The sequence below is a fragment of the Coregonus clupeaformis genome, chromosome 13 (assembly GCF_020615455.1).
Source record: "Coregonus clupeaformis isolate EN_2021a chromosome 13, ASM2061545v1, whole genome shotgun sequence".
NCBI classification, from domain to species: domain Eukaryota; kingdom Metazoa; phylum Chordata; class Actinopteri; order Salmoniformes; family Salmonidae; genus Coregonus; species Coregonus clupeaformis.
In genome coordinates, this window is record NC_059204.1 from 3977365 (window position 1) to 3999732 (window position 22368).

General features: G+C 42.7%; 1 protein-coding gene across 1 annotated transcript; it reads left to right on the forward strand.

Annotated features, from left to right (window-relative positions):
• The first annotated feature begins 1140 nt into the window (after window positions 1-1140).
• Window positions 1141-17397, forward strand: LOC123492145 (ubiquitin carboxyl-terminal hydrolase 2-like). The gene is made up of 12 exons (XM_045224143.1): window positions 1141-1740; window positions 7646-7696; window positions 7903-8026; window positions 8927-9038; window positions 9341-9451; window positions 9804-9868; window positions 9948-10051; window positions 10208-10288; window positions 10744-10822; window positions 13033-13137; window positions 15480-15600; window positions 16367-17397. The coding sequence occupies exons 1-12, from the start codon at window positions 1582-1584 to the stop codon at window positions 16455-16457; spliced, it is 1203 nt and encodes a 400-aa protein (XP_045080078.1). The 5' UTR covers window positions 1141-1581; the 3' UTR covers window positions 16458-17397.
• Window positions 17398-22368: the final 4971 nt, after the last annotated feature.

A 22368-nucleotide genomic window follows, 5' to 3' on the forward strand; every position in this document is an offset into this window, starting at 1 on the left:
TTGACAAGACATGACAAGTGGAGTGATGAGAATGGGATCGGCAGTAGCTAGTACTCCGGTGACGACGAACGCCGAAGCCTGCCCGAACTAGGGCAGCCTCGGCGGAAGTCGTGACACTTGTAATGTGTTTGTGGTTTAAAAAGGCTTCTGAAGTAATTTCCTCTTAGAAATTTCAGACTTGATTTTCCCATATGAAAAATGTATCAACCCCTACTAAAATGTCAATTAATTATAATCCACATAATAATTCACATTTCCTGTTGGTGCATGATTATTTTCCTGCTGTAGCAAACTGGCTCAAATTAAGATCCTACATCTTCATGCCTAAATCCACTGGCATAATACAATTGTCTGTCACTTGAAGGAAGATGAATCCATGTAAAGGGTTTGATTGGGTAATGTGTTGCATTGTGCTTACTGTACCCCATTTCATGTTTATTAGTGCCTCACCATACCTAAATGTTTTGCAACGAAAAATGAAAACAAGCTTTCTTATTGGTCGGATTTAGGTAGGTCCCTCCCTGTTTCGGGCTATTTGCTTCCTATTAAATGTGACCCAGTTTTGTCATTCATTCACAATATTCTGGAGAAGCACATTGCAATGCTTGAGCCGAGACCAACTGTTGCTTTAGTTTGCTAAATTTGCAAGCAACAACACATTGGACGTTATTGACTTTTGATTGACTAAATGACATAAGCATGACATAATGTTGTCATACCATGTTATGTCGGTTTTACTTATACGTCATTACACTGTTATTAGGCATTAGGTGGTCAAGCTAAATTCACCTGTCAAGATGGAAGAAGGCAATGCTGTATGGCTAAGTATTCAAATGGATGGATGGATAGATTGAGCTATAGCCTACAGAAACAGACAGACAGATCGTGCTTTTCCATATACAGTCATTATTTTCCACAACCCTTGTCCCCTATCCTCCTCTGTCCTCCTTCTTTCCCCCACCCCCTCTCCCCTTTCATCATCGTCCTCTGTGAAGGTTGAGAAGGTCTTGTCCTCTGCTGTTTGACGTCTCTCTCGACCACTGCTCTCGACAAGCATGAGACGCTTCGTGACGTCTACGGAGTCTGAGGGGGCGTGTGCACTGTGTAGTAAAACTGAAGTGCACACCGACTCACATCGACTCGCTTATTCTTCAACCCACACTGGGAGAGGTGGAATCACATAAAACCGAATCTCAGTCAGCAGGCATTGAGTGATATTCCAGATTAAGTTGTGGGTCTAATGTGATTCTAGTAGGCAAGCTGTCTGCTATATTGTTTTTTTAATGTATTTATTTATTTATTTATTTATATAGTCTAGTCCACCAGACTGCAAATCACTTCTAACTGACTGCAAATCGCGACGATTTATCACCTGCGCCTGTTTTGTGTGATAATTTAAGTGTTTCAAGGGATTCGAATTGAACACCTTGTCATCTCAATCAGAATACATTTTTTGGGGGGAAGATCAACAACGTCACACAGGACGACTGTTTCAGTCGCGGTAGACAACTTTTTAGCATCGCCATCGCAAGTTGATTGTAGGCCTATAGTCTGCTAGTACACCGCCGCTACACCGCCATCATGCCTAGTCTGCGACAGTCGTACACGGTGACTGTGCCCGAGGAGTCGCCGGCTACCGCTTTCCCCTTCCTAAAGACGGACCTGCGCAGGAAGAGTCCTCCAATGTCGCGGTCAATGTTGATGTCCACATTTGTGGGTCTGCTTATCAATCAAGCCAAGGTGAGTGCGCCTTTTCGGTCTGCAAGCAAAGGCATATTCAGGTAGTCCATGCACAACAGATGTGGAGTGCCATTATGCCATACCGTAAATTGTGACTGAGAGCGATCACATTGTCAGACGATTTTTTCAATTAGGGGCATACATGATATTGACAATAACATGGATAGATTTGTTTCAGTTACAGGAGACATGCCCACCAAAATAAATAAGCCCAGTAAAGGATCATGTTGGCAGCTAAACGTACTTACATAATAATGCCACTTATACTCTGTGAGCAACAGATTAAATGTGCTATGAAATTGCTTTTAGAGATTGAGCCCTTTACACTGTTCATTCCATGTTGGAACTTGGAATCTTGTCGGGTCCGTGGCTTTAATAGTTATTAATTTGCAAAAGTAAAGTAAAGTAATTTAAGTGAATCACCTGTAGGTTGAATAGGCAGTCCTACATCCTCTCCAAGAAGTGAGAAGTTATTTCGACACCCGTGATAATAGAATAGAATTACGATATGTGTGGTGGAATGATAAAAACAAAAACAAAAACGCAGGCCAATTTAGACTCAGGTCATTTATGTTGTAGCTTTGTTTACACATGTGGATCCTAATAGGGTATGACAGTATAGGAATCGTTTCAATCCAATAGGAAATGTTTCACATTGTGTTCAAGGCGCGGAGCGCTCGAGCCAGCTGCCTGCCTGTCACCCTACTCGTACTGTCACCTCGCGCAGCTGATTTGGTTACGTAATCCGGCTTTCAGCAGTTTTGCGCTGAGCGTCCTCTACCCTGAGCAGTGCGTGCACTGCTGGCCATAATGCACATAATTTAGGCCTACCTCCTTCCGTTCCAGCTATTATTTCTGGCCCTGAATATAGCCTACGCTTTACAGTACAGAATATTTGTGAGGATACAGATTCATATGTACCTTTACCTTCAATGTGACATGCAGACTATAGTCTACTGAAGAGAGAATAATTAGGCCTAAAGAAAAAACATAATCTGATGTGGCACTGGCTATGTAAACAACACTGCACAAGACTTCAAAATCGTTCTTGAAATATATATGTTTTAATATATCTAGGCCTAAATGTATTATAAATGTAAAGGCCTGTATAATATGCCACAGCATAGGCAGGCAGGAGAGCAACATCAGGGGGCTGTATTTATCAAGCGTTTGAGAGTAAAATGGCTGATTTAGGATCAGCTTTGACTTTAACATCATAAAGAATAAGATTACATGGACCTGATCCTAGATCTACTCTGAGACGTTTTAAGAATATGGGTCCAGGAATCCTTACATGAACCCTGGGGAAATGACAGGATGACCCCTAGTGGACAAACAAAGGCTCACATTGCCCTATAGCAGCCTGTCTAGCATTCCTTCTATTAGGCAAGTTCTCAACACACAACCTCACAATGAAACACCAAACAAACCACCATTCATAATCATTGCCCTCAGTGACGGCTAGCCCTTGAAAGTATACACTTGATAAAGAGCAGTGTTTTACATCACTGTGTTCCCTGATTGATAGAGGAAATCCCTATCAGCACTTGTGAACGAAGATAACCTGATTTGTCGATTGTTGCATAACCGCAACACACATTAAGAACACTGTTAGCACTATTTGCCCTGTGTCACACTAACAATTAGGGAGTGAAGTTGTGTAATGACGTTGAGCAAACACCAAGATAAGGAATGTCAGCCTATGTCTCCAGGAAAGTGTCACCTTATCTGATGTACAGTATGCTGTGAGTGATAGGGCACATGGGTTCTCAGAATGGGCTGAGGGGCTAAATATATGGATGTCCTTTACGGGGAGAGCAGAATGTTCCTCAGTCAGGACTGTCACCGATAACCATTGAATAACCGTAACACAACATTATCACCGCTTCAACAACATTATCAATGGTTGTAATACATTAGCAGTGCTTTATCCACCACTGTTTTGGGCTCATTGGTATGCGCTGTACAGTCAGCCTACAGTGTGTCTGCTGGGTGGTGCTACAGTATGAAGCGAGGTGTGTTTGTGTGTGTGTCCCAGTCACAAGTTGTTTGGCTGTAACCAGTCCCGCACAGTAAGGCTGGAACACAATGTTCTCCCCACTCTCACACTTTCAACCTGTGCCAACCAATGGAATGACTTCCTCCTCAGAACAGACGGGCCGTCAGCCAATCAGGGCCCTTATTGTTGGACCCCCCCTCCATGTCCCGAGTGAGCCACATGCCGACAGAGCCCATTCTCCACAGGCCTCTCCTCAGTAATCACTGTACTAGTGTCCCAGTGTCCTGGCTCCAGTGCTATTTCTACCCAGGTTGTGAGGAACTGGCCTGTGCATGCGGCTCAAGCCATATGCCCCGTCTCAGCGCTAACAATGCAGTGTGTACCCAGACACACCCTCTGATTGGCCATGTGCAGCAGCACAGTCTCTACTCAGTACTCACACTCCAACTCAATGAGAGTTTGACCTCTAGAGACAATGCCTACACTGCGCTGCCAGTGGAAAGTGAACTATGAGAAGTATGAGGCATTTGGTACCTGTCTGGATGTGAGAAGTGGCATTGTGGTGCTACGTACGGTGCAGTATGTGGAGTGGTTTGGGCTGGGACAGGGGATAGTCACTGACTCATGCATTCACAGTGTGCGTGTCTATGGCGTGTGTGCACGTTTGTTTTAGGCCTGTGTGTGCCTGACTATTTGTGTGTGCTTGCTTGACTACCTCTGTGTGTGTGCAACTGGTTTCAGGCCTGTGTGTGCTTGACTATTGTATGTGTGTTTGTACCTGCATGTACGTGTGATACCACCCCAGTCCTGTCAGCTGTGGCGTCAGGCGGGTGCTGCCGTATACCAGTTTAGGTGTTTCATTCGTCAGCAGATGTACCGATACGTAGCTTCACTCCCAAATGTTACACTTTCACCAAACACCCCACCTTAATCTGGACTAGCCTACATAGAACACTAGATGAATGTGTAATATTAATATGTAACTTCCAAGAATTTCCGATCCTCAGAAATGTCCCTGTACAGCAACGTGTATTATAGGGACACTGTATAGAGTAGGTTACATGTAGCAGTAAGCTTGGGAAAGCAGTATTATCCATTAAACCTCCTTAACCCAGAACTGGTTTAACCCAGTATTCAGGAAAGACAACATTAACACATTATCCCTTTAACTGGCACACCAAGAAAAAAAATAGCAGAAACAATGTTTTGCCAAATATGTGTATTTAGCCTCAATATTGGCCATAAATGAATAATATATGTCCGCGTGACTTAAACTTTGATATATAATACGTCGGAAACATCTTAACCAGCCTGTTGAGTAGCCTAATTAGAGTAAACTAATTTTGTATTAGAATTTGCGTAGACTTTTTAAATAATAAAAAAAATGATACATTAATTTACTTTATGACTGCTTCATTTACTTAAAATGGAAGATATGCCTAGTTAAATGAGGACTGATATAAAATATTAAGAAAACATAATACATTTGTGTGTCAAAATGATAATGTTTTAGAGGTCAACAAAATTTTACAACCTTTTAATTTCCCATTTTATACACAATTAGTAAAACAAATTGTGGTAAATGAGGTTTGGTTTTGCTCACATTCACTTCCTGGTTTTCAACCATCTTTGAATGGGTGTTTAAAAAAAATATGTGACTCTGATAATGAAAACCACATGATCATTTTACTAAATGGCATTTGTTGATATGATAAAATATGACAAACAATACCGTAGTATTACCATAGTATTGCTATTAGTATCTGTCCTGAACAACAATAGCAATATGGAAGAGATCAGGATATAATTTATCTTTGCCCTGGTGCTAATGCAGGCTTGATAAGTCAGGTTTTGTTGTTTCAGTTCTTATGCTACAGATGGTGGTTATTTGTGTTTTGGTCATGACAAGCAGCGTCCCTCACCCAACGTCTCACAACGTCACAAAGCCCACCACTCATGACGTAGCTACCACATGTAGTGTACAGTCGTGGTCAAAAGTTTTGAGAATGACACAAATATAAATTTTCACCAAGTCTGCTGCCTCGGTTTTTATGATGTCAATTTGCATATACGCCAGAATGTTATGAAGAGTGATCAGATGAATTGCAATTAATTCCAAAGTCCCTCTTTGCCATGAAAATTAACTTAATCCCCCCAAAAAACATTTCCACTGCATTTCAGCCCTGCCACAAAAGGACCAGCTGACATCATGTCAGTGATTCTCTCGTTAACACAGGTGAGAGTGTTGACGAGGACAAGGCTGGAGATCACTCTGTCATGCTGATTGAGTTAGAATAACAGACTGGAAGCTTTAAAAGGAGGGTGGTGCTTGAAATCATTGTTCTTCCTCTGTTAACCATGGTTACCTGCAAGGAAACACGTGCCATCATCATTGCTTTGCACAAAAAGGGCTTCACAGGCAAGGATATTGCTGCTAGTAAGATTGCACCTAAATCAACCATTTATCGGATCATCAAGAACTTCATGGAGAGAGGTTCAATTGTTGTGAAGAAGGCTTCAGGACGCCCAAGAAAGTCCAGCAAGCGCCAGGACCGTCTAAAGTTGATTCAGCTGCGGGATCGGGGCACCACCAGTGCAGAGCTTGCTCAGGAATGGCAGCAGGCAGGTGTGAGTGCATCTGCACGCACAGTGAGGCAAAGACTTTTGGAGGATGGCCTGGTGTCAAGAAGGGCAGCGAGGAAGCCACTTCTCTCCAGGAAAAACATCAGGGACAGACTGATATTCTGCAAAAGGTACAGGGATTGGACTGCTGAGGACTGGGGTAAAGTCATTTTCTTTGTTTGGGGCATCCGGAAAAAAGCTTGTCCGGAGAAGACAAGGTGAGCGCTACCATCAGTCCTGTGTCATGCCAACAGTAAAGCATCCTGAGACCATTCATGTGTGGGGTTGCTTCTCAGCCAAGGGAGTGGGCTCACTCACAATTTTGCCTAAGAACACAGCCATGATTAAAGAATGGTACCAACACATCCTCCGAGAGCAATTTCTCCCAACCATCCAAAAACAGTTTGGTGACGACAAATGCCTTTTCCAGCATGATGGAGCACCTTGCCATAAGGCAAAAGTGATAACCAAGTGGCTCGGGGAACAAAACATCGAAATTTTGGGTCCATGGCCAGGAAACTCACCAGACCTTAATCCCATTGAGAACTTGTGGTCAATCCTCAAGAGGCGGGTGGACAAACAAAAACCCACAAATTCTGACAAACTCCAAGCATTGATTATGCAAGAATGGGCTGCCATCAGTCAGGATGTGGCCCAGAACTGCATGCCAGGGCGGATTGCAGAGGTCTTGAAAAAGAAGGGTCAACACTGCAAATATTGACTCTTTGCATAAACTTAATGTAATTGTCAATAAAAGCCTTTGACACTTATGGAATGCTTGTAATTATACTTCAGTATACCATAGTAACATCTGACAAAAATATCTAAAAACACTGAAACAGCAAACTTTGTGAAGACCAATACTTGTGTCATTCTCAAAACTTTTGACCACGACTGTACTCTGACCTTAAGGCAATGATACACACTGACCTTCAAAAACCATTCAGACAAGGTCACACCACTCCAGTGAACATCCAACCATAGCCGCAGGAAGTAGGGGTGCTGAGGGTGCTGCTGCAGCACCCCCTGAAAAATCAGAATAAATACAAAATATAGCAGTAACTTTTTAGTTTGTTGTTAAATTGTATTTTTTCTCAAAAGTAGTGCACTGGTCCTTTACCAGTCCTGTATTAGCGGACAGATATAGCCGTCTGTAGCGCGGGCAATACAGTGGTATGTGTTTGGTCCTGTGTCCCTTTAGGTTGTCATGTGTCAGGGTGTGACTGAGTGAAGAGGGGTTTCTGCTGTGCTCTAACCTGTGTCTCCCTGTCTTTGTCTCAACAGAACTCCAAGAGTCCTCAAGGCCTGGTGGGACTGAGAAACCTCGGCAACACAGTGAGTAAACCATTACCTCCGCCACTAACACACAAGTCTGTTTTTACACTGTGCTTATATCTGGTCTGGTTTGTAGCAGATCTGATGTCCACTCTTTGGAATATCTATCCCTGTCACTGAAAAGTGTGTACTTCTTGTCTAATAAATCTTCCCTCCTTTTTCTCTCTCTCTATCCCCCTTCTCTCTCCCTCTATTTTCTGGTGTAGTGTTTCATGAACTCGATCCTGCAGTGTCTGAGCAACACTCCTGACCTGAGGGACTACTGTCTGAGGAACACACACCGCACCGACCTCAACAACAACTGCAGAGCCAAGGCTGCTCTCATGGAGGGTAAGACACACTACTGTCCAACTGGTTGCACTTGACTTAAGCCTGCAGGTATAATGCATTATTAGAATGACATTAGAAGGGTGTTACCAGCTGACGAATTCTGGAAAATTTGACAGTGAGCCAGTGCAGACTATTTGGTAAAAAAAAAAGAAAGGACAAAATTGTGTAAAAAAGCACTGATCATGTTTGTTATGCAACATAATAATCATCCTAAGAATATTTATAGAATCACCTGAGGTTCACTATAATACTGACCTCTAATTTGTAACCTGTATGCTTAAGACTTATACAAATTGTGTCTTAAGTTGATTTGAAACATATAGCAGCTATTCTGTGCATGTATACAAAAACACACACACACACGCCACACTGATCCTCAGACAGGGTTTGGAGATGGTTAACATTTGAACAGTAACAGTAGTTCTGTCTACTACCTGATTATTATTCTTCACATGGCTCACAAGGTAAAAATCTGTCGCTCTGCCCCTGAGCAAGGCAGTTAACCCACTGCTCCCCGGGCGCCGATGACGTGGATGTCGATTAAGGCAGCCCCCCGCACCTCTCTGATTCAGAGGGGTTGGGTTAAATGCAGAAGACACATTTCAGTTGAATGCATTCAGTTGTACAACTGACTAGGTATCCCTTTCCTTTCTGTCCTTTCCCTGCAATGTGACCTCTGCTTAACAGTACAATGGCTAAAAGTGCTCTCATTTTATTTTCCCCTCACTCTCTCTCTCTCTCGCTCTCGCTCTCACTCTCTCTCGCTCTCTCTCTGTCTCTCTCTGTCTCTCTCTGTCTGTCTGTCATGTTTGTCTGTCATGTTTGTCTGTCATGTCTGTCTGTCTGTCTGTCTGGTCTCTCTCTCTCTCCCTACTCTCCCTCTGTCTTTCTCTCTAACAGAGTTTGCCAAACTCACTCAGACCCTATGGACGTCAGTCAGCAGCGAGGCCATCAGTCCCTCAGACTTCAAGACCCAGATCCAGAGATACGCGCCCAAATTTGTGGGATACAAGTAAGTCTATTCAGAAAAGGGCTGTGGTCTGATCTAGTAATTCAATTTCTATGGTCATAAGTGTGCTGTGAGAAAGTGAGTTCATTTAGTGTCATCATACTCTCCCACCCCCCTCTTTTTCTCTGTCTCTCTCTCTGTCTCTCTCTCTGTCTCTCTCTCTCTGTAATGCATTAATGTAGACATCTTTTATATTAATTTCTCATTTTGTGGCTGAGTGGTTGAAATAACGAGCTTTTGAAAGTAAACATCTCTCTTTCTCTCTCTCTCCCCCATCTCTCTGTCTCTCTCTGTCTCTCCTCCAGTCAGCAGGATGCTCAGGAGTTCCTGCATTTCCTATTGGACGGCCTCCACAACGAAGTCAACAGGGTCACAGTGCGGCCCAGGCTCCCGTCCGAGGACATTGACCACCTGCCGTAAGTCTCACCTGCCGTAGCACCAACCCAGGAGCATGTTAGTTAGTTTGAACCGTTTTGAAACAGAAAACGACAATTAGCATTTCTTAGTCCGTTTCTTCTGTTTGGTGCCTCAAGAACACGAACCTGACATGTTCTCCTAGGATTAGACATGCCTAGACATGCCTCATAATATTCAGGCTGTTAACTGCCTTTGTAATGAGTCATGGTTTATAGTTTTTTTTTTTTACCAAGACTGGGTGCCTCAGATTAAACTCCCCTGGGATCTTAAATAGAGAGGAGTGTGTCTGTTGTAGAGGACACCTTGTTTGACTGTAAACTGAAATGGGATCTGTGTTTGTCTCCTCCACAGTGACAATGAGAAAGGGAAGAGAATGTGGAACAAATACCTAGAGAGAGAGGACAGCAAAGTGGTTGGTAAGTGACTGAGAACAAGTGTGTATATTACAAGTTTGATGTTCATTGTGTGTAATAGTGTATCTGTTTCGCTGTATAGATCTGTTTGTGGGCCAGCTGAAGAGCTCTCTGACCTGCAGTGAGTGTGGCTACTGCTCCACTGTGTTCGATCCATTCTGGGACTTGTCACTACCCATCGCTAAGGTCAGTGTACACACTCACGCATGCACACTCACACACATGCACGCAGGCAGGTAGGCAGGCAGGCAGGCACGGACACACACACACACACACACACACACACACACACACACACACACAGTGAAAGCTGTGTCTGACTGAGGGTGTTTGTGTCCACAGAAAGGTTCAGGGGAGGTGAGTCTGACAGACTGCATGCGACTCTTCACTAAAGAAGACGTACTGGATGGAGATGAGAAACCGGTAAGGGACTATTGCTATTGCTGTTGGTGTCTGTGTCTGTTATTTGAGTATTTGGTATTAAAAATAATTTTTCTGTGTATTTGAGTATTTTCAAATGCACAGTCCAAAACAAGTGCTTTTATTTGAGTATTTGAATGGTTATTTGTAAAAACCAAATAGTCAACCAAATTGTATTTAAGAGGATTTTCAAGTACCTATTTCAAATACTATTTTCCAATACCTGGGTTAAACTTATGGGAGTGTATTTGAGTCAGTGTATTTGAATGTTTCAAATTCTTTCCAAATGAGTTTCCAAATACATTAAAATGTTCCACTACGTTCTGAATACTTACTTTGAATGTATGTGAAAGTAATTGAGATATTGGAGATAGTATTTGAACCCAGGTAGTAGTAATGTCTGTCAGTGTGAGTTTCCACATGTAATGACCAAACCCTCTCTCCCTTTCCTCCTCCAGACATGCCACAGGTGTAAAGCCAGGCGGAAATGCACTAAGAAGTTCACCATCCAGAAGTTCCCTCAAATCCTTGTGCTTCGTATCCTTTCTACTACTTCATATTAGTGTCCCCATCATTGGTTCCCCCAACAATTAAGTTACTTCCAATCTAGTAGTACTAGTAGTTGTAATAGTAGTAGTTGTAGTAGTAATAGTTGTAATAGTAATAGTTGTAGTATTAGTTGTAGTAATAGTTGTAGTAGTAGTAGTAGTAGTAGTAGTTGTAGTTGTAGTAGTAGTAGTTGTAGTAGTATAACTTTATAGTAGTAGAAGAGTAGCAGTAACACTATAACCAGATACATAGCTAGAATGAACTGTCATTTTCAAGGAACTTTGGAGCCAAAGTCGTTGAAATGTTATATATTTCAAACAGAGTGTATTAAAAGTCTATGGTTCTGGCATCTGGGGTTAACCTACAGTTGAAGTCGGAAGTTAACATACACTTAGGTTGGAGTCATTAAAACTCGTTTTTCAACCACTCCACAAATTTCTTGTTAACAAACTATAGTTTTGGCAAGTCGGTTAGGACATCTACTTTGTGCATGACACAAGTAATTTTTCCACCAATTGTTTACAGACAGATTATTTCACTTATAATTCACTGTATCACAATTCCAGTGGGTCAGAAGTTGACTGTGTCTTTAAACAGCTTGGAAAATTCCAGAAAATGATGTCATGGCTTTAGAAGCTTCTGATAGGCTAATTGACATCATTTGAATCAATTGGAGGTATACCTGGGGATGTATTTCAAGGCCTACCTTCAAATTCAGTGCCTCTTTGCTTGACATCATGGGAAAATCAAAAGAAATCAGCCAAGACCTCAGAAAAAGAATTGTAGACCTCCACAAGTCTGGTTCATCCTTGGGAGCAATTTCCAAACGCCTGAAGGTACCACGTTCATCTGTACGAACAATAGTACACAAGTATAAACACCATGGGACCACGCAGCCATCATACCGCTCAGGAAGGAGACGCGTTCTGTCTCCTAGAGATGAACGTACTTTGGTGCGAAAAGTGCAAATCAATCCCAGAACAACAGCAAAGGACCTTGTGAAGATGCTGGAGGAAACAGGTACAAAAGTATCTATATCCACAGTAAAACAAGTCCTATATCGACATAACCTGAAAGGCCACTCAGCAAGGAAGAAGCCACTGCTCCAAAACCGCCATAAAAAAAGCCAGACTACGGTTTGCAACTGCACATGGGGACAAAGATCATACTTTTTGGAGAAATGTCCTCTGGTCTGATGAAACAAAAATATAACTGTGGAAGGCTTGCAAGCCGAAGAACACCATCCCAACCGTGAAGCACGGGGGTGGCAGCATCATGCTGTGGGGGTGCTTTGCTGCAGGATGGACTGGTGCACTTCACAAAATAGATGGCATCATGAGGAAGGAAAATTTTGTGGATATATTGAAGCAACATCTCAAGACATCAGTCAGGAAGTTAAAGCTTGGTCGCAAATGGGTCTTCCAAATGGACAATGACTCCAAGCATACTTCCAAAGTTGTGGGAAAATGGCTTAAGGACAACAAAGTCAAGGTATTGGAGTGGCCATCACAAAGCCCTGACCTCAACCCTGTAGAAAATGTGTGGGCAGAACTGAAAAAGCGTGTGCGAGCAAGGAGGCCTACAAACCTGACTCAGTTACACCAGCTCTGTCAGGAGGAATGGGCCAAAATTCACCCAATTTATTGTGGGAAGCTTGTGGAAGGCTACCCGAAACGTTTGACCCAAGTTAAACAATTTAAAGGCAATGCTACCAAATACTAATTGAGTGTATGTAAACTTCTGACCCACTGGGAATGTGATGAAAGAAATAAAAGCTGAAATAAATCATTCTCTCTACTATTATTCTGACATTTCACATTCTTAAAATAAAGTGGTGATCCTAACTGACCTAAAACAGGGAATTTTTACTAGGATTAAATGTCAGGAATTGTGAAAAACTGAGTTTAAATGTATTTGGCTGAGGTGTATGTAAACTTCCGACTTCAACTGTATGTAGCCAGCTGCCCTATGAAAGCCAGGTATAGAATTGCATAATAGCAATGCTACAATGCTATCAATATCTATCAATATGGGACTATGGTATCAATAGCTATGCTACTATGATACCAATATGTACGCTACTATGCTATCAGTAGCTATACTGCTATGCTATCAATAGCCATCTATGCCACTATGCTTTCATTAGCTATATGCTTCAGCTGTCCATGTGCTTATCCTTGACCGAGCCCCTCTCTCAGACCTCAAGCGCTTCTCAGAGAACCGTGTTCGAAACAGTAAGCTCTCCACCTACGTCAACTTTCCCCTCAAAGAGCTGGACATGAGAGAATTTGGCTCTGAGAGCAGTAAGTAGTACTCACACACACACTCAACAAACTCCATAGATAGCACTCTGTCTCCCGCTACTTTGATATTGTATTGTTTTTCTTTTTAGAAGTACTTTTAGGGCCATTTCTAGAGAGTCTTGTGTAGATAAGACGTTTATTGACTGGCCTGATATACAGTTGAAGTCGGAAGTTTACCTACACTTAGGTTGGAGTCATTAAAACTTGTTTTTCAACCACTCCACACATTTCTTGTTAACAAACTATAGTTTTGGCAAGTCGTTTAGGACATCTACTTTGTGCATGACACAAGTAATTTTTCCGACAATTGTTTACAGACAGATTATTTCACTTATAATTCACTGTATCACAATTCCAGTGGGCCAGAAGTTTACATACACTAAATTGACTGTGCCTTTAAACAGCTTGGAAAATTCCAGAAAATGATGTCATGACTTTAGAAGCTTCTGATAGGCTAATTGACATAATTTCAGTCAATTGGAGGTGTACCTGTGGATGTATTTCAAGGCCTACCTTCAAACTCAGTGCCTCTTTGCTTGACATCATGGGAAAATCAAAAGAAATCAGCCAAGACCTCAGAAAAAGAATTGTAGACCTCCACAAGTCTGGTTCATCCTTGGGAGCAATTTCCAAATGCCTGAAGGTACCACGTTCATCTGTACAAACAATAGTACGCAAGTATAAACACCATGGGACCACGCAGCCGTCATACCGCTCAGGAAGGAGACGCGTTCTGTCTCCTAGAGATGAACGTACTTTGGTGCGAAAAGTGCAAATAAATCCCAGAACAACAGCAAAGGACCTTGTGAAGATGCTGGAGGAAACAGGTACAAAAGTATCTATATCCACAGTAAAACAAGTCCTATATCGACATAACCTGAAAGGCCGCTCAGCAAGGAAGAAGCCACTGCTCCAATACCGCCATAAAAAAGCCAGACTACGTTTTGCAACTGCACATGGGGACAAAGATCATACTTTTTGGAGAAATGTCATCTGGTCTGATTAAACAAAAATAGAACTGTTTGGCCATAATGACCATCGTTGTTTGGAGGAAAAAGGGGGTTGCTTGCAAGCCGAAGAACACCATCCCAACCGTGAAGCACAGGGGTGGCAGCATCATGCTGTGGGGGTGCTTTGCTGTAGGAGGGACTGGTGCACTTCACAAAATAGATGGCATCATGAGGAAGGAAAATTATGTGGATATATTGAAGCAACATCTCAAGACATCAGTCAGGAAGTTAAAGCTTGGTCGCAAATGGGTCTTCCAAATGGACAATGACCCCAAGCATACTTCCAAAGTTGTGGCAAAATGGCTTAAGGACAACAAAGTCAAGGTATTGGAGTGGCCATCACAAAGCCCTGACCTCAATCCTATAGAACATTTGTGGGCAGAACTGAAAAAGCGTGTGCGAGCAAGGATGCCTACAAACCTGACTCAGTTACACCAGCTCTGTCAGGAGGAATGGGCCAAAATTCACCCAACGTATTGTGGGAAGCTTGTGGAAGGCTACCCGAAACGTTTGACCCAAATTAAACAATTTAAAGGCAATGCTACCAAATACTAATTGAGTGTATGTAAACTTCTGACCCACTGGGAATGTGATGAAAGAAATAAAAGCTGAAATATATCATTCTCTCTACTATTATTCTGACATTTCACATTCTTAAAATAAAGTGGTGATCCTAACTGACCTAAGACAGGGAATTTTTACTAGGATTAAATGTCAGGAATTGTGAAAAACTGAGTTTAAATGTATTTGGCTAAGGTGTATGTAAACTTCCGACTTCAACTGTAAGTACTGGCTAGACTGACTGGATCATCTGGCTTCATTGAACTCAGGACATACGCACACAACCACACACACTCACGCATACACACACACCCAGTTGAACTGACTTGCTTTGTGTACAGTCTATAGATAACCCATCCTCTTCATAAATCAGGCTTAAAACAGACATTGTTTTTCAATGATGTTAGGGGACTGTTGAAACTGAATGAAGGCCTTAGTGATGTCAATGACATAACACTAATCTCTCTCTCTCTCTCTGTCTCTCTGTCTATCTCTGTCTATCTCTCTCTCTCTCTCTCTCTCTCTCTCTCTCTCTCTCTCTCTCTCTCTCTGTCTGTCTGTCTGTCTGTCTGTCTGTCTGTCTGTCTGTCTGTCTGTCTGTCTGTCTGTCTGTCTGTCTGTCTGTCTGTCTGTCTGTCTGTCTGTCTGTCTCTCTCTCTCTCTCTCTATCTATCTCTGTCTCTCTCTCTCTCTCTCTCTCTCTGTCTCTCTGTCTCTGTCTCTGTCTCTGTCTCTCTCTCTGTGTCTCTCTCTGTCTCTCTCTCTGTGTAGTGAATGCAGTGTATAATCTCTATGCGGTGTCCAACCACTCTGGGAACACGCTGGGTGGCCACTACACAGCTTACTGCAGGAACCCAACCCTGGGGGAGTGGTACAGCTACAATGACTCCAGGTATGTGATGATGCCATGATGTCCCCTCCACCCCATATACATTGTCATAATACAATTTTTACGTCATTTAGCAGACGCTCTTATCTTGGAGTACAGTTTGCTACTATATCAGAGTCAAGGCTCTGTGTTCTGTTTGTTCCTTTTCTGTTTGTTAATGTCTGTGTGTGTATCACGCTACACTGAGTGTACAAAACATTAGGAACACCTTCCTGATATTGAGTTGGACTCCTTTTTGCCCTCAGAACAGCCTCAATTCGCAAGGTGTCAAAAGCGTTCCACAGGGATGCTGGCCCATGTTGACTTCAATGCTTCCCACAGCTGTGTCAAGTTGGCTGGATGTCCTTTGGGTGGTGGACCATTCTTGATACACACAGGAAACTGTTGAGTGTGAAAAACCCAGCAGCATTGCAGTTCTTGACACACAAACCAGTGTGCCTGGCACCTACTACCATACCCCGTTCAAAGGCACTTAAATATTTGTCTTGCCCGTTCACTCTCTGAATGGCACAGATACACAATCCATGTCTCAAGGCTTTAAAATCCTTCTTTCACCTGTCTCTTCCCCTTCATCTACACTGATTGAAGTGGATTTAACAGGTGACATCAATAAGGGATCATAGCTTTCACCTTGATTCACCTGGTCAGTCTATGTCATGGAAAGAGCAGGTGTTCCTAATGTTTGGTAGACTCTGTGTATATTTCTATATATGTGTGTGGGTGTGTCTGTATGCTCTAATTAACACACTTCTTCTCTGTGTCCTTACAGGGTGAGCCCCATGTCGTCCAGCCAGGTCCGCAGCAGTGACGCCTACGTGCTCTTCTACGAGCTGGCCTCCTCCTCTCATTCACGCCTGTGAAGCTACATGTCATGGACATATGGGCTACATAAAGTCTGGCAGCCTGGTCATATGGATGACATATGCAATGAGCCTATTAGGCCTGTGTCTGTGTCTGATAGTTGATGTTTGAGCCTTGCTTTGTGGACTGCATACAGTATACTCTTATGTTTATACAGGAGCCCTTGGCACTATGGATTTAGCTAAAGCACATAGGCTGCACTGTACTGGCAGGATACAGAGATTGAGTTGTGGTTCAACCATCTTATGGGGATGTTCGGAAGAGCACTGGGACAATGGGAAGGCCCTTCCAAGCTAAAAACATGTCCCCTGAATATCATCGAAAGTCCCGGGGACGTCACACTTGAAGGTGTGATCGAGCAGGACAGAGGGTGTGTGTGTGTGTGTGTGAGAGAGAGCGAGGGAGTGTGTGTCTGTGCGTGTGTGCGGTCGCCATGCAGACGGCGAAGATATCTCTCTATGCACTACAACGTGGACTGTATGACTCCATGCAGGAGTTGTCATCCACTTCAAGGTCACCACTGAGACATGAAAGACTATCACGCAGACCTTCCATTCTGTAAATTATTATATTTAAACTAGATGTCATCATATCTGTGACTTTAGAGATGGATGGATGGATAGATGTATGACTCTAGCACCATCTGTTGGTGTGCTGGGGTTGTAGGTTATGCACAACCTCGTCTTTCTCCCCTGTCAATAGGACTGTGTGTGTGCATGCGTGCTGTGTGTGCAAGCGAAAGAAAGAGAGACAGAGAGAGGTTCCTCTCCTCCAACTTCAAACTAGTGGTGGAGATATCATGCCATGGTAAAACGAGATGGAGAGGAACTACATCTCTAGCTATGTTTTTTATGACTAAACATGTATTTTTGTATTTATAAAGCAACATGGTTAATGTAACTGTACTGTGATACTAATCATTAAAATATCACTATTTTTTCCAATTTCCATTTTTTTTGTCATGTGCACAAGTACTGTGAAATGCCTTTCTTGCAAGCTCTTTCCCAACAATGCAGTAATCAATATCAGTAGTACTATAACATAAAGTAAAGTAGAACAAAAACACGCAAGAAATAGAAACAAGAAGAACACCAGAAAGTAAGTAAGCTACATACAGGGTCAGTTCTAGGGTCAGTGCCATTTTTACAATGTGCAGTGATACTGGAGTGATAGGGGTAGATATGCATAGGGGTAAGGTGACTAGGCATCAGGATATATGATAAACTGAATAGCAGCAGCGGAAATCATGATTGTATGTGCATGTGTGTAATGTGTGTGTGACTAAATTAAGTGTGTGTGTGTGTTGGAGTATCGGTGTGAGTGAGTGTAGAATCCTGTGAGTGTGCATTGAGTCAGTGTAAAAGGGTCAATGCAGATAGTCCGTGTGGTATTTTGGTATACACTGTGTGTACAAAACATTAAGAACATCTTCCTAATATTATATCTGCCCTCAACAGCCTCAATTCGTCAGGGCATGGACTCTTCAAGGTGTCGAATGTGTTCCACAGGGATGCTGGCCCAGGTTGACTCCAATGTTTCCCACAGTTGTGTCAAGTTGGCTGGATGTCCTTTGGGTGGTTGACCTTTCTTGATACACACGGAAACTGGTGAGCATGAAAAACCCAGCAGCGTTGCAGTTCTTGACACAAGCCGGTGTGCCTGGCACCTACAACCATACCCCGTTCAAAGGCACTTACATTTCTGTCTTGCTCATTCACTCTCTGAATGGCACACATACACAATCCATGACTCAATTGTCTCAAGGCTTAAAAATCCTTCTTTAACCTGTCTCATCCCCTTCATCTACACTGATTGAAGTGGATTTAACAAGTGACATCAATAAGGAATCATAGCTTTCACCTGGATTCACCTGGTTAGTCTGTCATGGAAGGATCAGGTGTTCTTGATTTGTAGTGCACTCAGTGTATATCCAAAATTGTATTTCAACATATTGACTCATTTGAAACAGAATGACTTTCTGAAGTAACAAAATGCAGATTATGAATCACGTTGATGTTTATTAAAGTCTATTAAATGTCTGTAAATGAATTAAATATTAAAACAAACAAAAAATTGCTCAGTGTTTTTCAATGTTTGTTTGTAAAAGGATTTCAAACGACAAGAGGAATTACTTCAAATAGTCTTTGACCTGCGTTCAAGTAATATTTGAACTCTGAGCGTTTTCTTAAGCCTGCCTCGGGTGTCAGTTGTTGGTGGGGTTTGCAGTGCACGTTTGGGGAAAGCTCAATCAAGCACAGCTAAAGTATTTGTAATGATTTTAAATAGTATTTGAACCCAGGGTCTTATTTATTAGTGTACATTTTTACAATGAAAAACATTTTGCAAACAAAACTAGAGTTTGTTATTGGACATGTTCAGTTAGTCCCTAACCCGTTTTGGTGCATATTCGTCCATTTGGTGTCTAGTGAATATGACCCTGGTCTGTTCAAAACTAGGGCTCACAATTGTGTCATTTTCTATCTAATATGCAAACACACCTGTTAGAGATAGGAATTGCCACGGTCCTCACAATATAATATTATAACGATACTTAGGTGCGTTTATCTTTAAAAATGGATTTTGATGCCCAGTTAACCATGACTTTAAACAATTTAGAGTATTTAAGGCCCATTCCCTAATTCAGAAAACCACAAAATGGCAGCCCGCCACTTGGAGCTAAGAGATGGGGTTGGAAAATGCAGCTGGAGCTGTGGATGTCTAGTCAGATTGCATTATTTAGCAAAATCAGATGGAAAGAACTGGGTTAATTTTAAACTGTGAGCTCTTGCCCCACTAAATGTCTTTGCGTGACCCAGGGCCCGTATTGATAAAATATCTCAGAGTAGGATTGCTGATCTAGGATCAGGTCCCACCTGTTAATACAATCTTATTCATAATGATACAATTCAGCCAAAACTGATCCTAGATCAGAACTCCTACTCTGAGAGGATTTGTGAATACGGGCCATGAGGTCAACATGAGAAGTGATGTTGGTTAATTCCTTATCCACTGGAGGGTGGTGTCTCCACTAATATATTCTCATGGGAGATTATCTGTGTGTGGGTGTGTATCCTTCAAGGTTATTCAAGTCTAAATCCTCTCAGTTGCAGTAGTTTGGCCCAAACACAGTGGACAGTTTTCTTTGGGGCTTATTTAGAGGTAACCTCAATGATGTCGCAGATAGATAATAATTGGACAAATAATAATACTCAATGAGTAGTAATAATTAACAGGACACTACACACATAATAGTACAATTATGGTGGTCCTCTGTAGCTCAGCTGGTAGAGCACGGCGCTTGTAACGCCAAGGTAGTGGGTTCGATCCCCGGGACCACCCATACACAAAAATGTATGCACGCATGACTGTAAGTCGCTTTGGATAAAAGCGTCTGCTAAATGGCATATTATTATTATTATTATTACTACAGTAAGACATGAATGAGGACAATAATGAAATAGTGAGAAAGACACAGGCAGCAATGTTATTGCTCTGGTTGGTCGTTCCACTGGCTGTCCCTACGGGTGTGGCAAGAAGCTACATATTTTGCAGCTAATATGGCACAAAGGGTTTTTTCTCCCAGTAGACACTGGATTTTCTCCTTTTCTGTTTAGGTTAATTTTTGTTTTTTAATTTTGTGAAAGAAAATTGCCTGCAAGTCTGCATAGTTCTCGCAGTGTAGGAGAAAATGCAGCTCTGTCTCGACCTCTCTCTGAGGGCAGAGTGAGTACAACCTGTCCTCTCTGGGTAGCCAGATTTGTCTGTGACAGCCGGTTTCTATGGCCAGGTTGTGCTCACTGAGTCTGTACATAGTCTGTGTTTTTCTCAGTTTTCTATCAGTCACAGTAGTTACATAGTCTGCCACCATGTACTGTCTGTTTAGAGCCAAATAGCATTGAAGTTGACTTAGATTTTTTGTGGTGTCTTTTCAGTAGGTGATATATTTTTCTTTTTGCTTTGTGATGATTTGTTTGGGCCAGATTTTCTGAGTGCTGTCATGAGGCTTTGTTGGGTTGGTAGGGGTTAGTGAACTGAGCCTCAAAACCAGCTGGCTGAGGGGACTCTTTTCTATGGTCAACTTTTGGCATTTGAGGGCTTTGTAATGGCAGGAGTGGGGGTCACTTGTTCTTTTTTGGATATTAATCAGAAGAGGGAATTGGCCTAAATCTGCTCTGCATGCGTTGTTTGGAGTTTTTCTCTGTACTCTGAGGATGCTCTTACAGAATTCCGCATGCAGGGTTTCAGTTGGGTGTTTGTCCTATTTGTCCCATTCTTGCTTTGTAAGTGGACCCCACACTTCACTGCCATATATTGCAATTGGTTCTATTATTGATTTGAATATTTTGAGCCAGATCCTAATTGGTACAGTATGTCTAATTTAATAGATCCTTGCTTTGTCTTTCCTTTAATTCACGGCCAGGTTGAAGCTCCCTGTGGAGCTCATTTTCAGTCCCAAATATGTGTAGGTGTGTGTGTTCTATATGAGTGGAGCCTAGTAAAAAAGTATATTGGTTTCCCTGACATCTGGACCTTCTCGCTCTGTCTCTGTCTCTCTCTCTCTCTCACTCTGTCTCTGTCTCTCTCTCTTCTTTCACCTCAGCCTGCCTCTACATCTAGGTCAGAGTCATACCATTTCTCTCCTCAGTGACCTCTGGTTGGAGACCAATCCTTAAGTCACTGATCTGATTAACGTGGGGGTTAAAGTGTGTGTGTGGTTGAGGAAGCTGTCAAAGGAGCAGTACTAAGCACATGCTAACTGGAACAGATGAGGATCATCCATCTGTAACCGACCTGTGTACATGTGTGCACATTCATGTTTGTGTGTGCATTCAAGCATGTGTATGTGTAGGTGTGTGTATGTTCTCAGTGACAGGGCAGATTAGGTTCCCAGGCTAAAACAGATTATCTGTTTGCGAGGAGCCCAATTTGTGAGGAGAAGAAGGATAGAATTATCTAGCCTGGTCCTGGCTGGTGTGTCAGATGTAACACTACCCCGTAAGCCTCTGCCTGGACCCAGAGGCCACAACACACCTCCTGCCATCGTTGACATGGTGGCAACATAGTGGCATTACTGTGCCCTGTCATCCCTCTCTGAACTAGCCTCCGCTTAATTTATACCAACATTCCTTGAGTGCCTTCAAAAGATGAGTTGTAGCAATCTTGGGACAATTATTCCTTTGTGAACATTAAAGTTTATCCTGTCCTGCCCTGTCCTGTCCTAACCTAACAGGGCATGTTCTGTTGGTCCTGCTACAGTAGGCTTCCAGTGGTGGTCAACATATTTCCATGAATGGTATTTCATGAATGGTATTAGCTAAAAACCTATTTTAAGTTCACATCCTTTCTCTTCCCTCTTTAAATCTCTTGGTGCTCTCTGTCCTTTTCTACTACCCTGTCAGTCTCTCTCTCCTCTGTCTCCCTTCTTTAACTCTTTCAGCGCTCTCTCTCCTTCTTTCCTACCCTTTCTGTCTCTCTCTCCCTTATTACTCTCGGTTTTCTCTCCCTCGATCTTTCCTGGCTTATCTGTCTCTCTCGTCCTCCTACCTCCCTCTCATATTCTCCCTCTCTTCCTCTCTTCCTGCCCTCTCTTGGTGCTCTCTATCCTTTTCTCTCTCCCCCCCTTTTACTCTGTCGGTGCACCCTTTCTGTCTCTCTCTCTCTCTCTCTCTCTCTCTCTCTCTCTCTCTCTCTCTCTCTCTCTCGCTCTCGCTCTCGCTCTCGCTCTCGCTCTCTCTCTCTCTCTCTCTCTCTCTCGCCTCTCTCTCTCTCTCTCTCTCTCTCTCTCTCTCTCTCTCTCTCTCTCTCTCTCTCTCTCTCTCTCTCTCTCTCTCTCTCTCTCTCTCTCTCTCTCAAGACTGACGAGGGCAGCTTAGAGGCTTTAGTTGAACAGGGTGCTGTGCTGGATTAAAT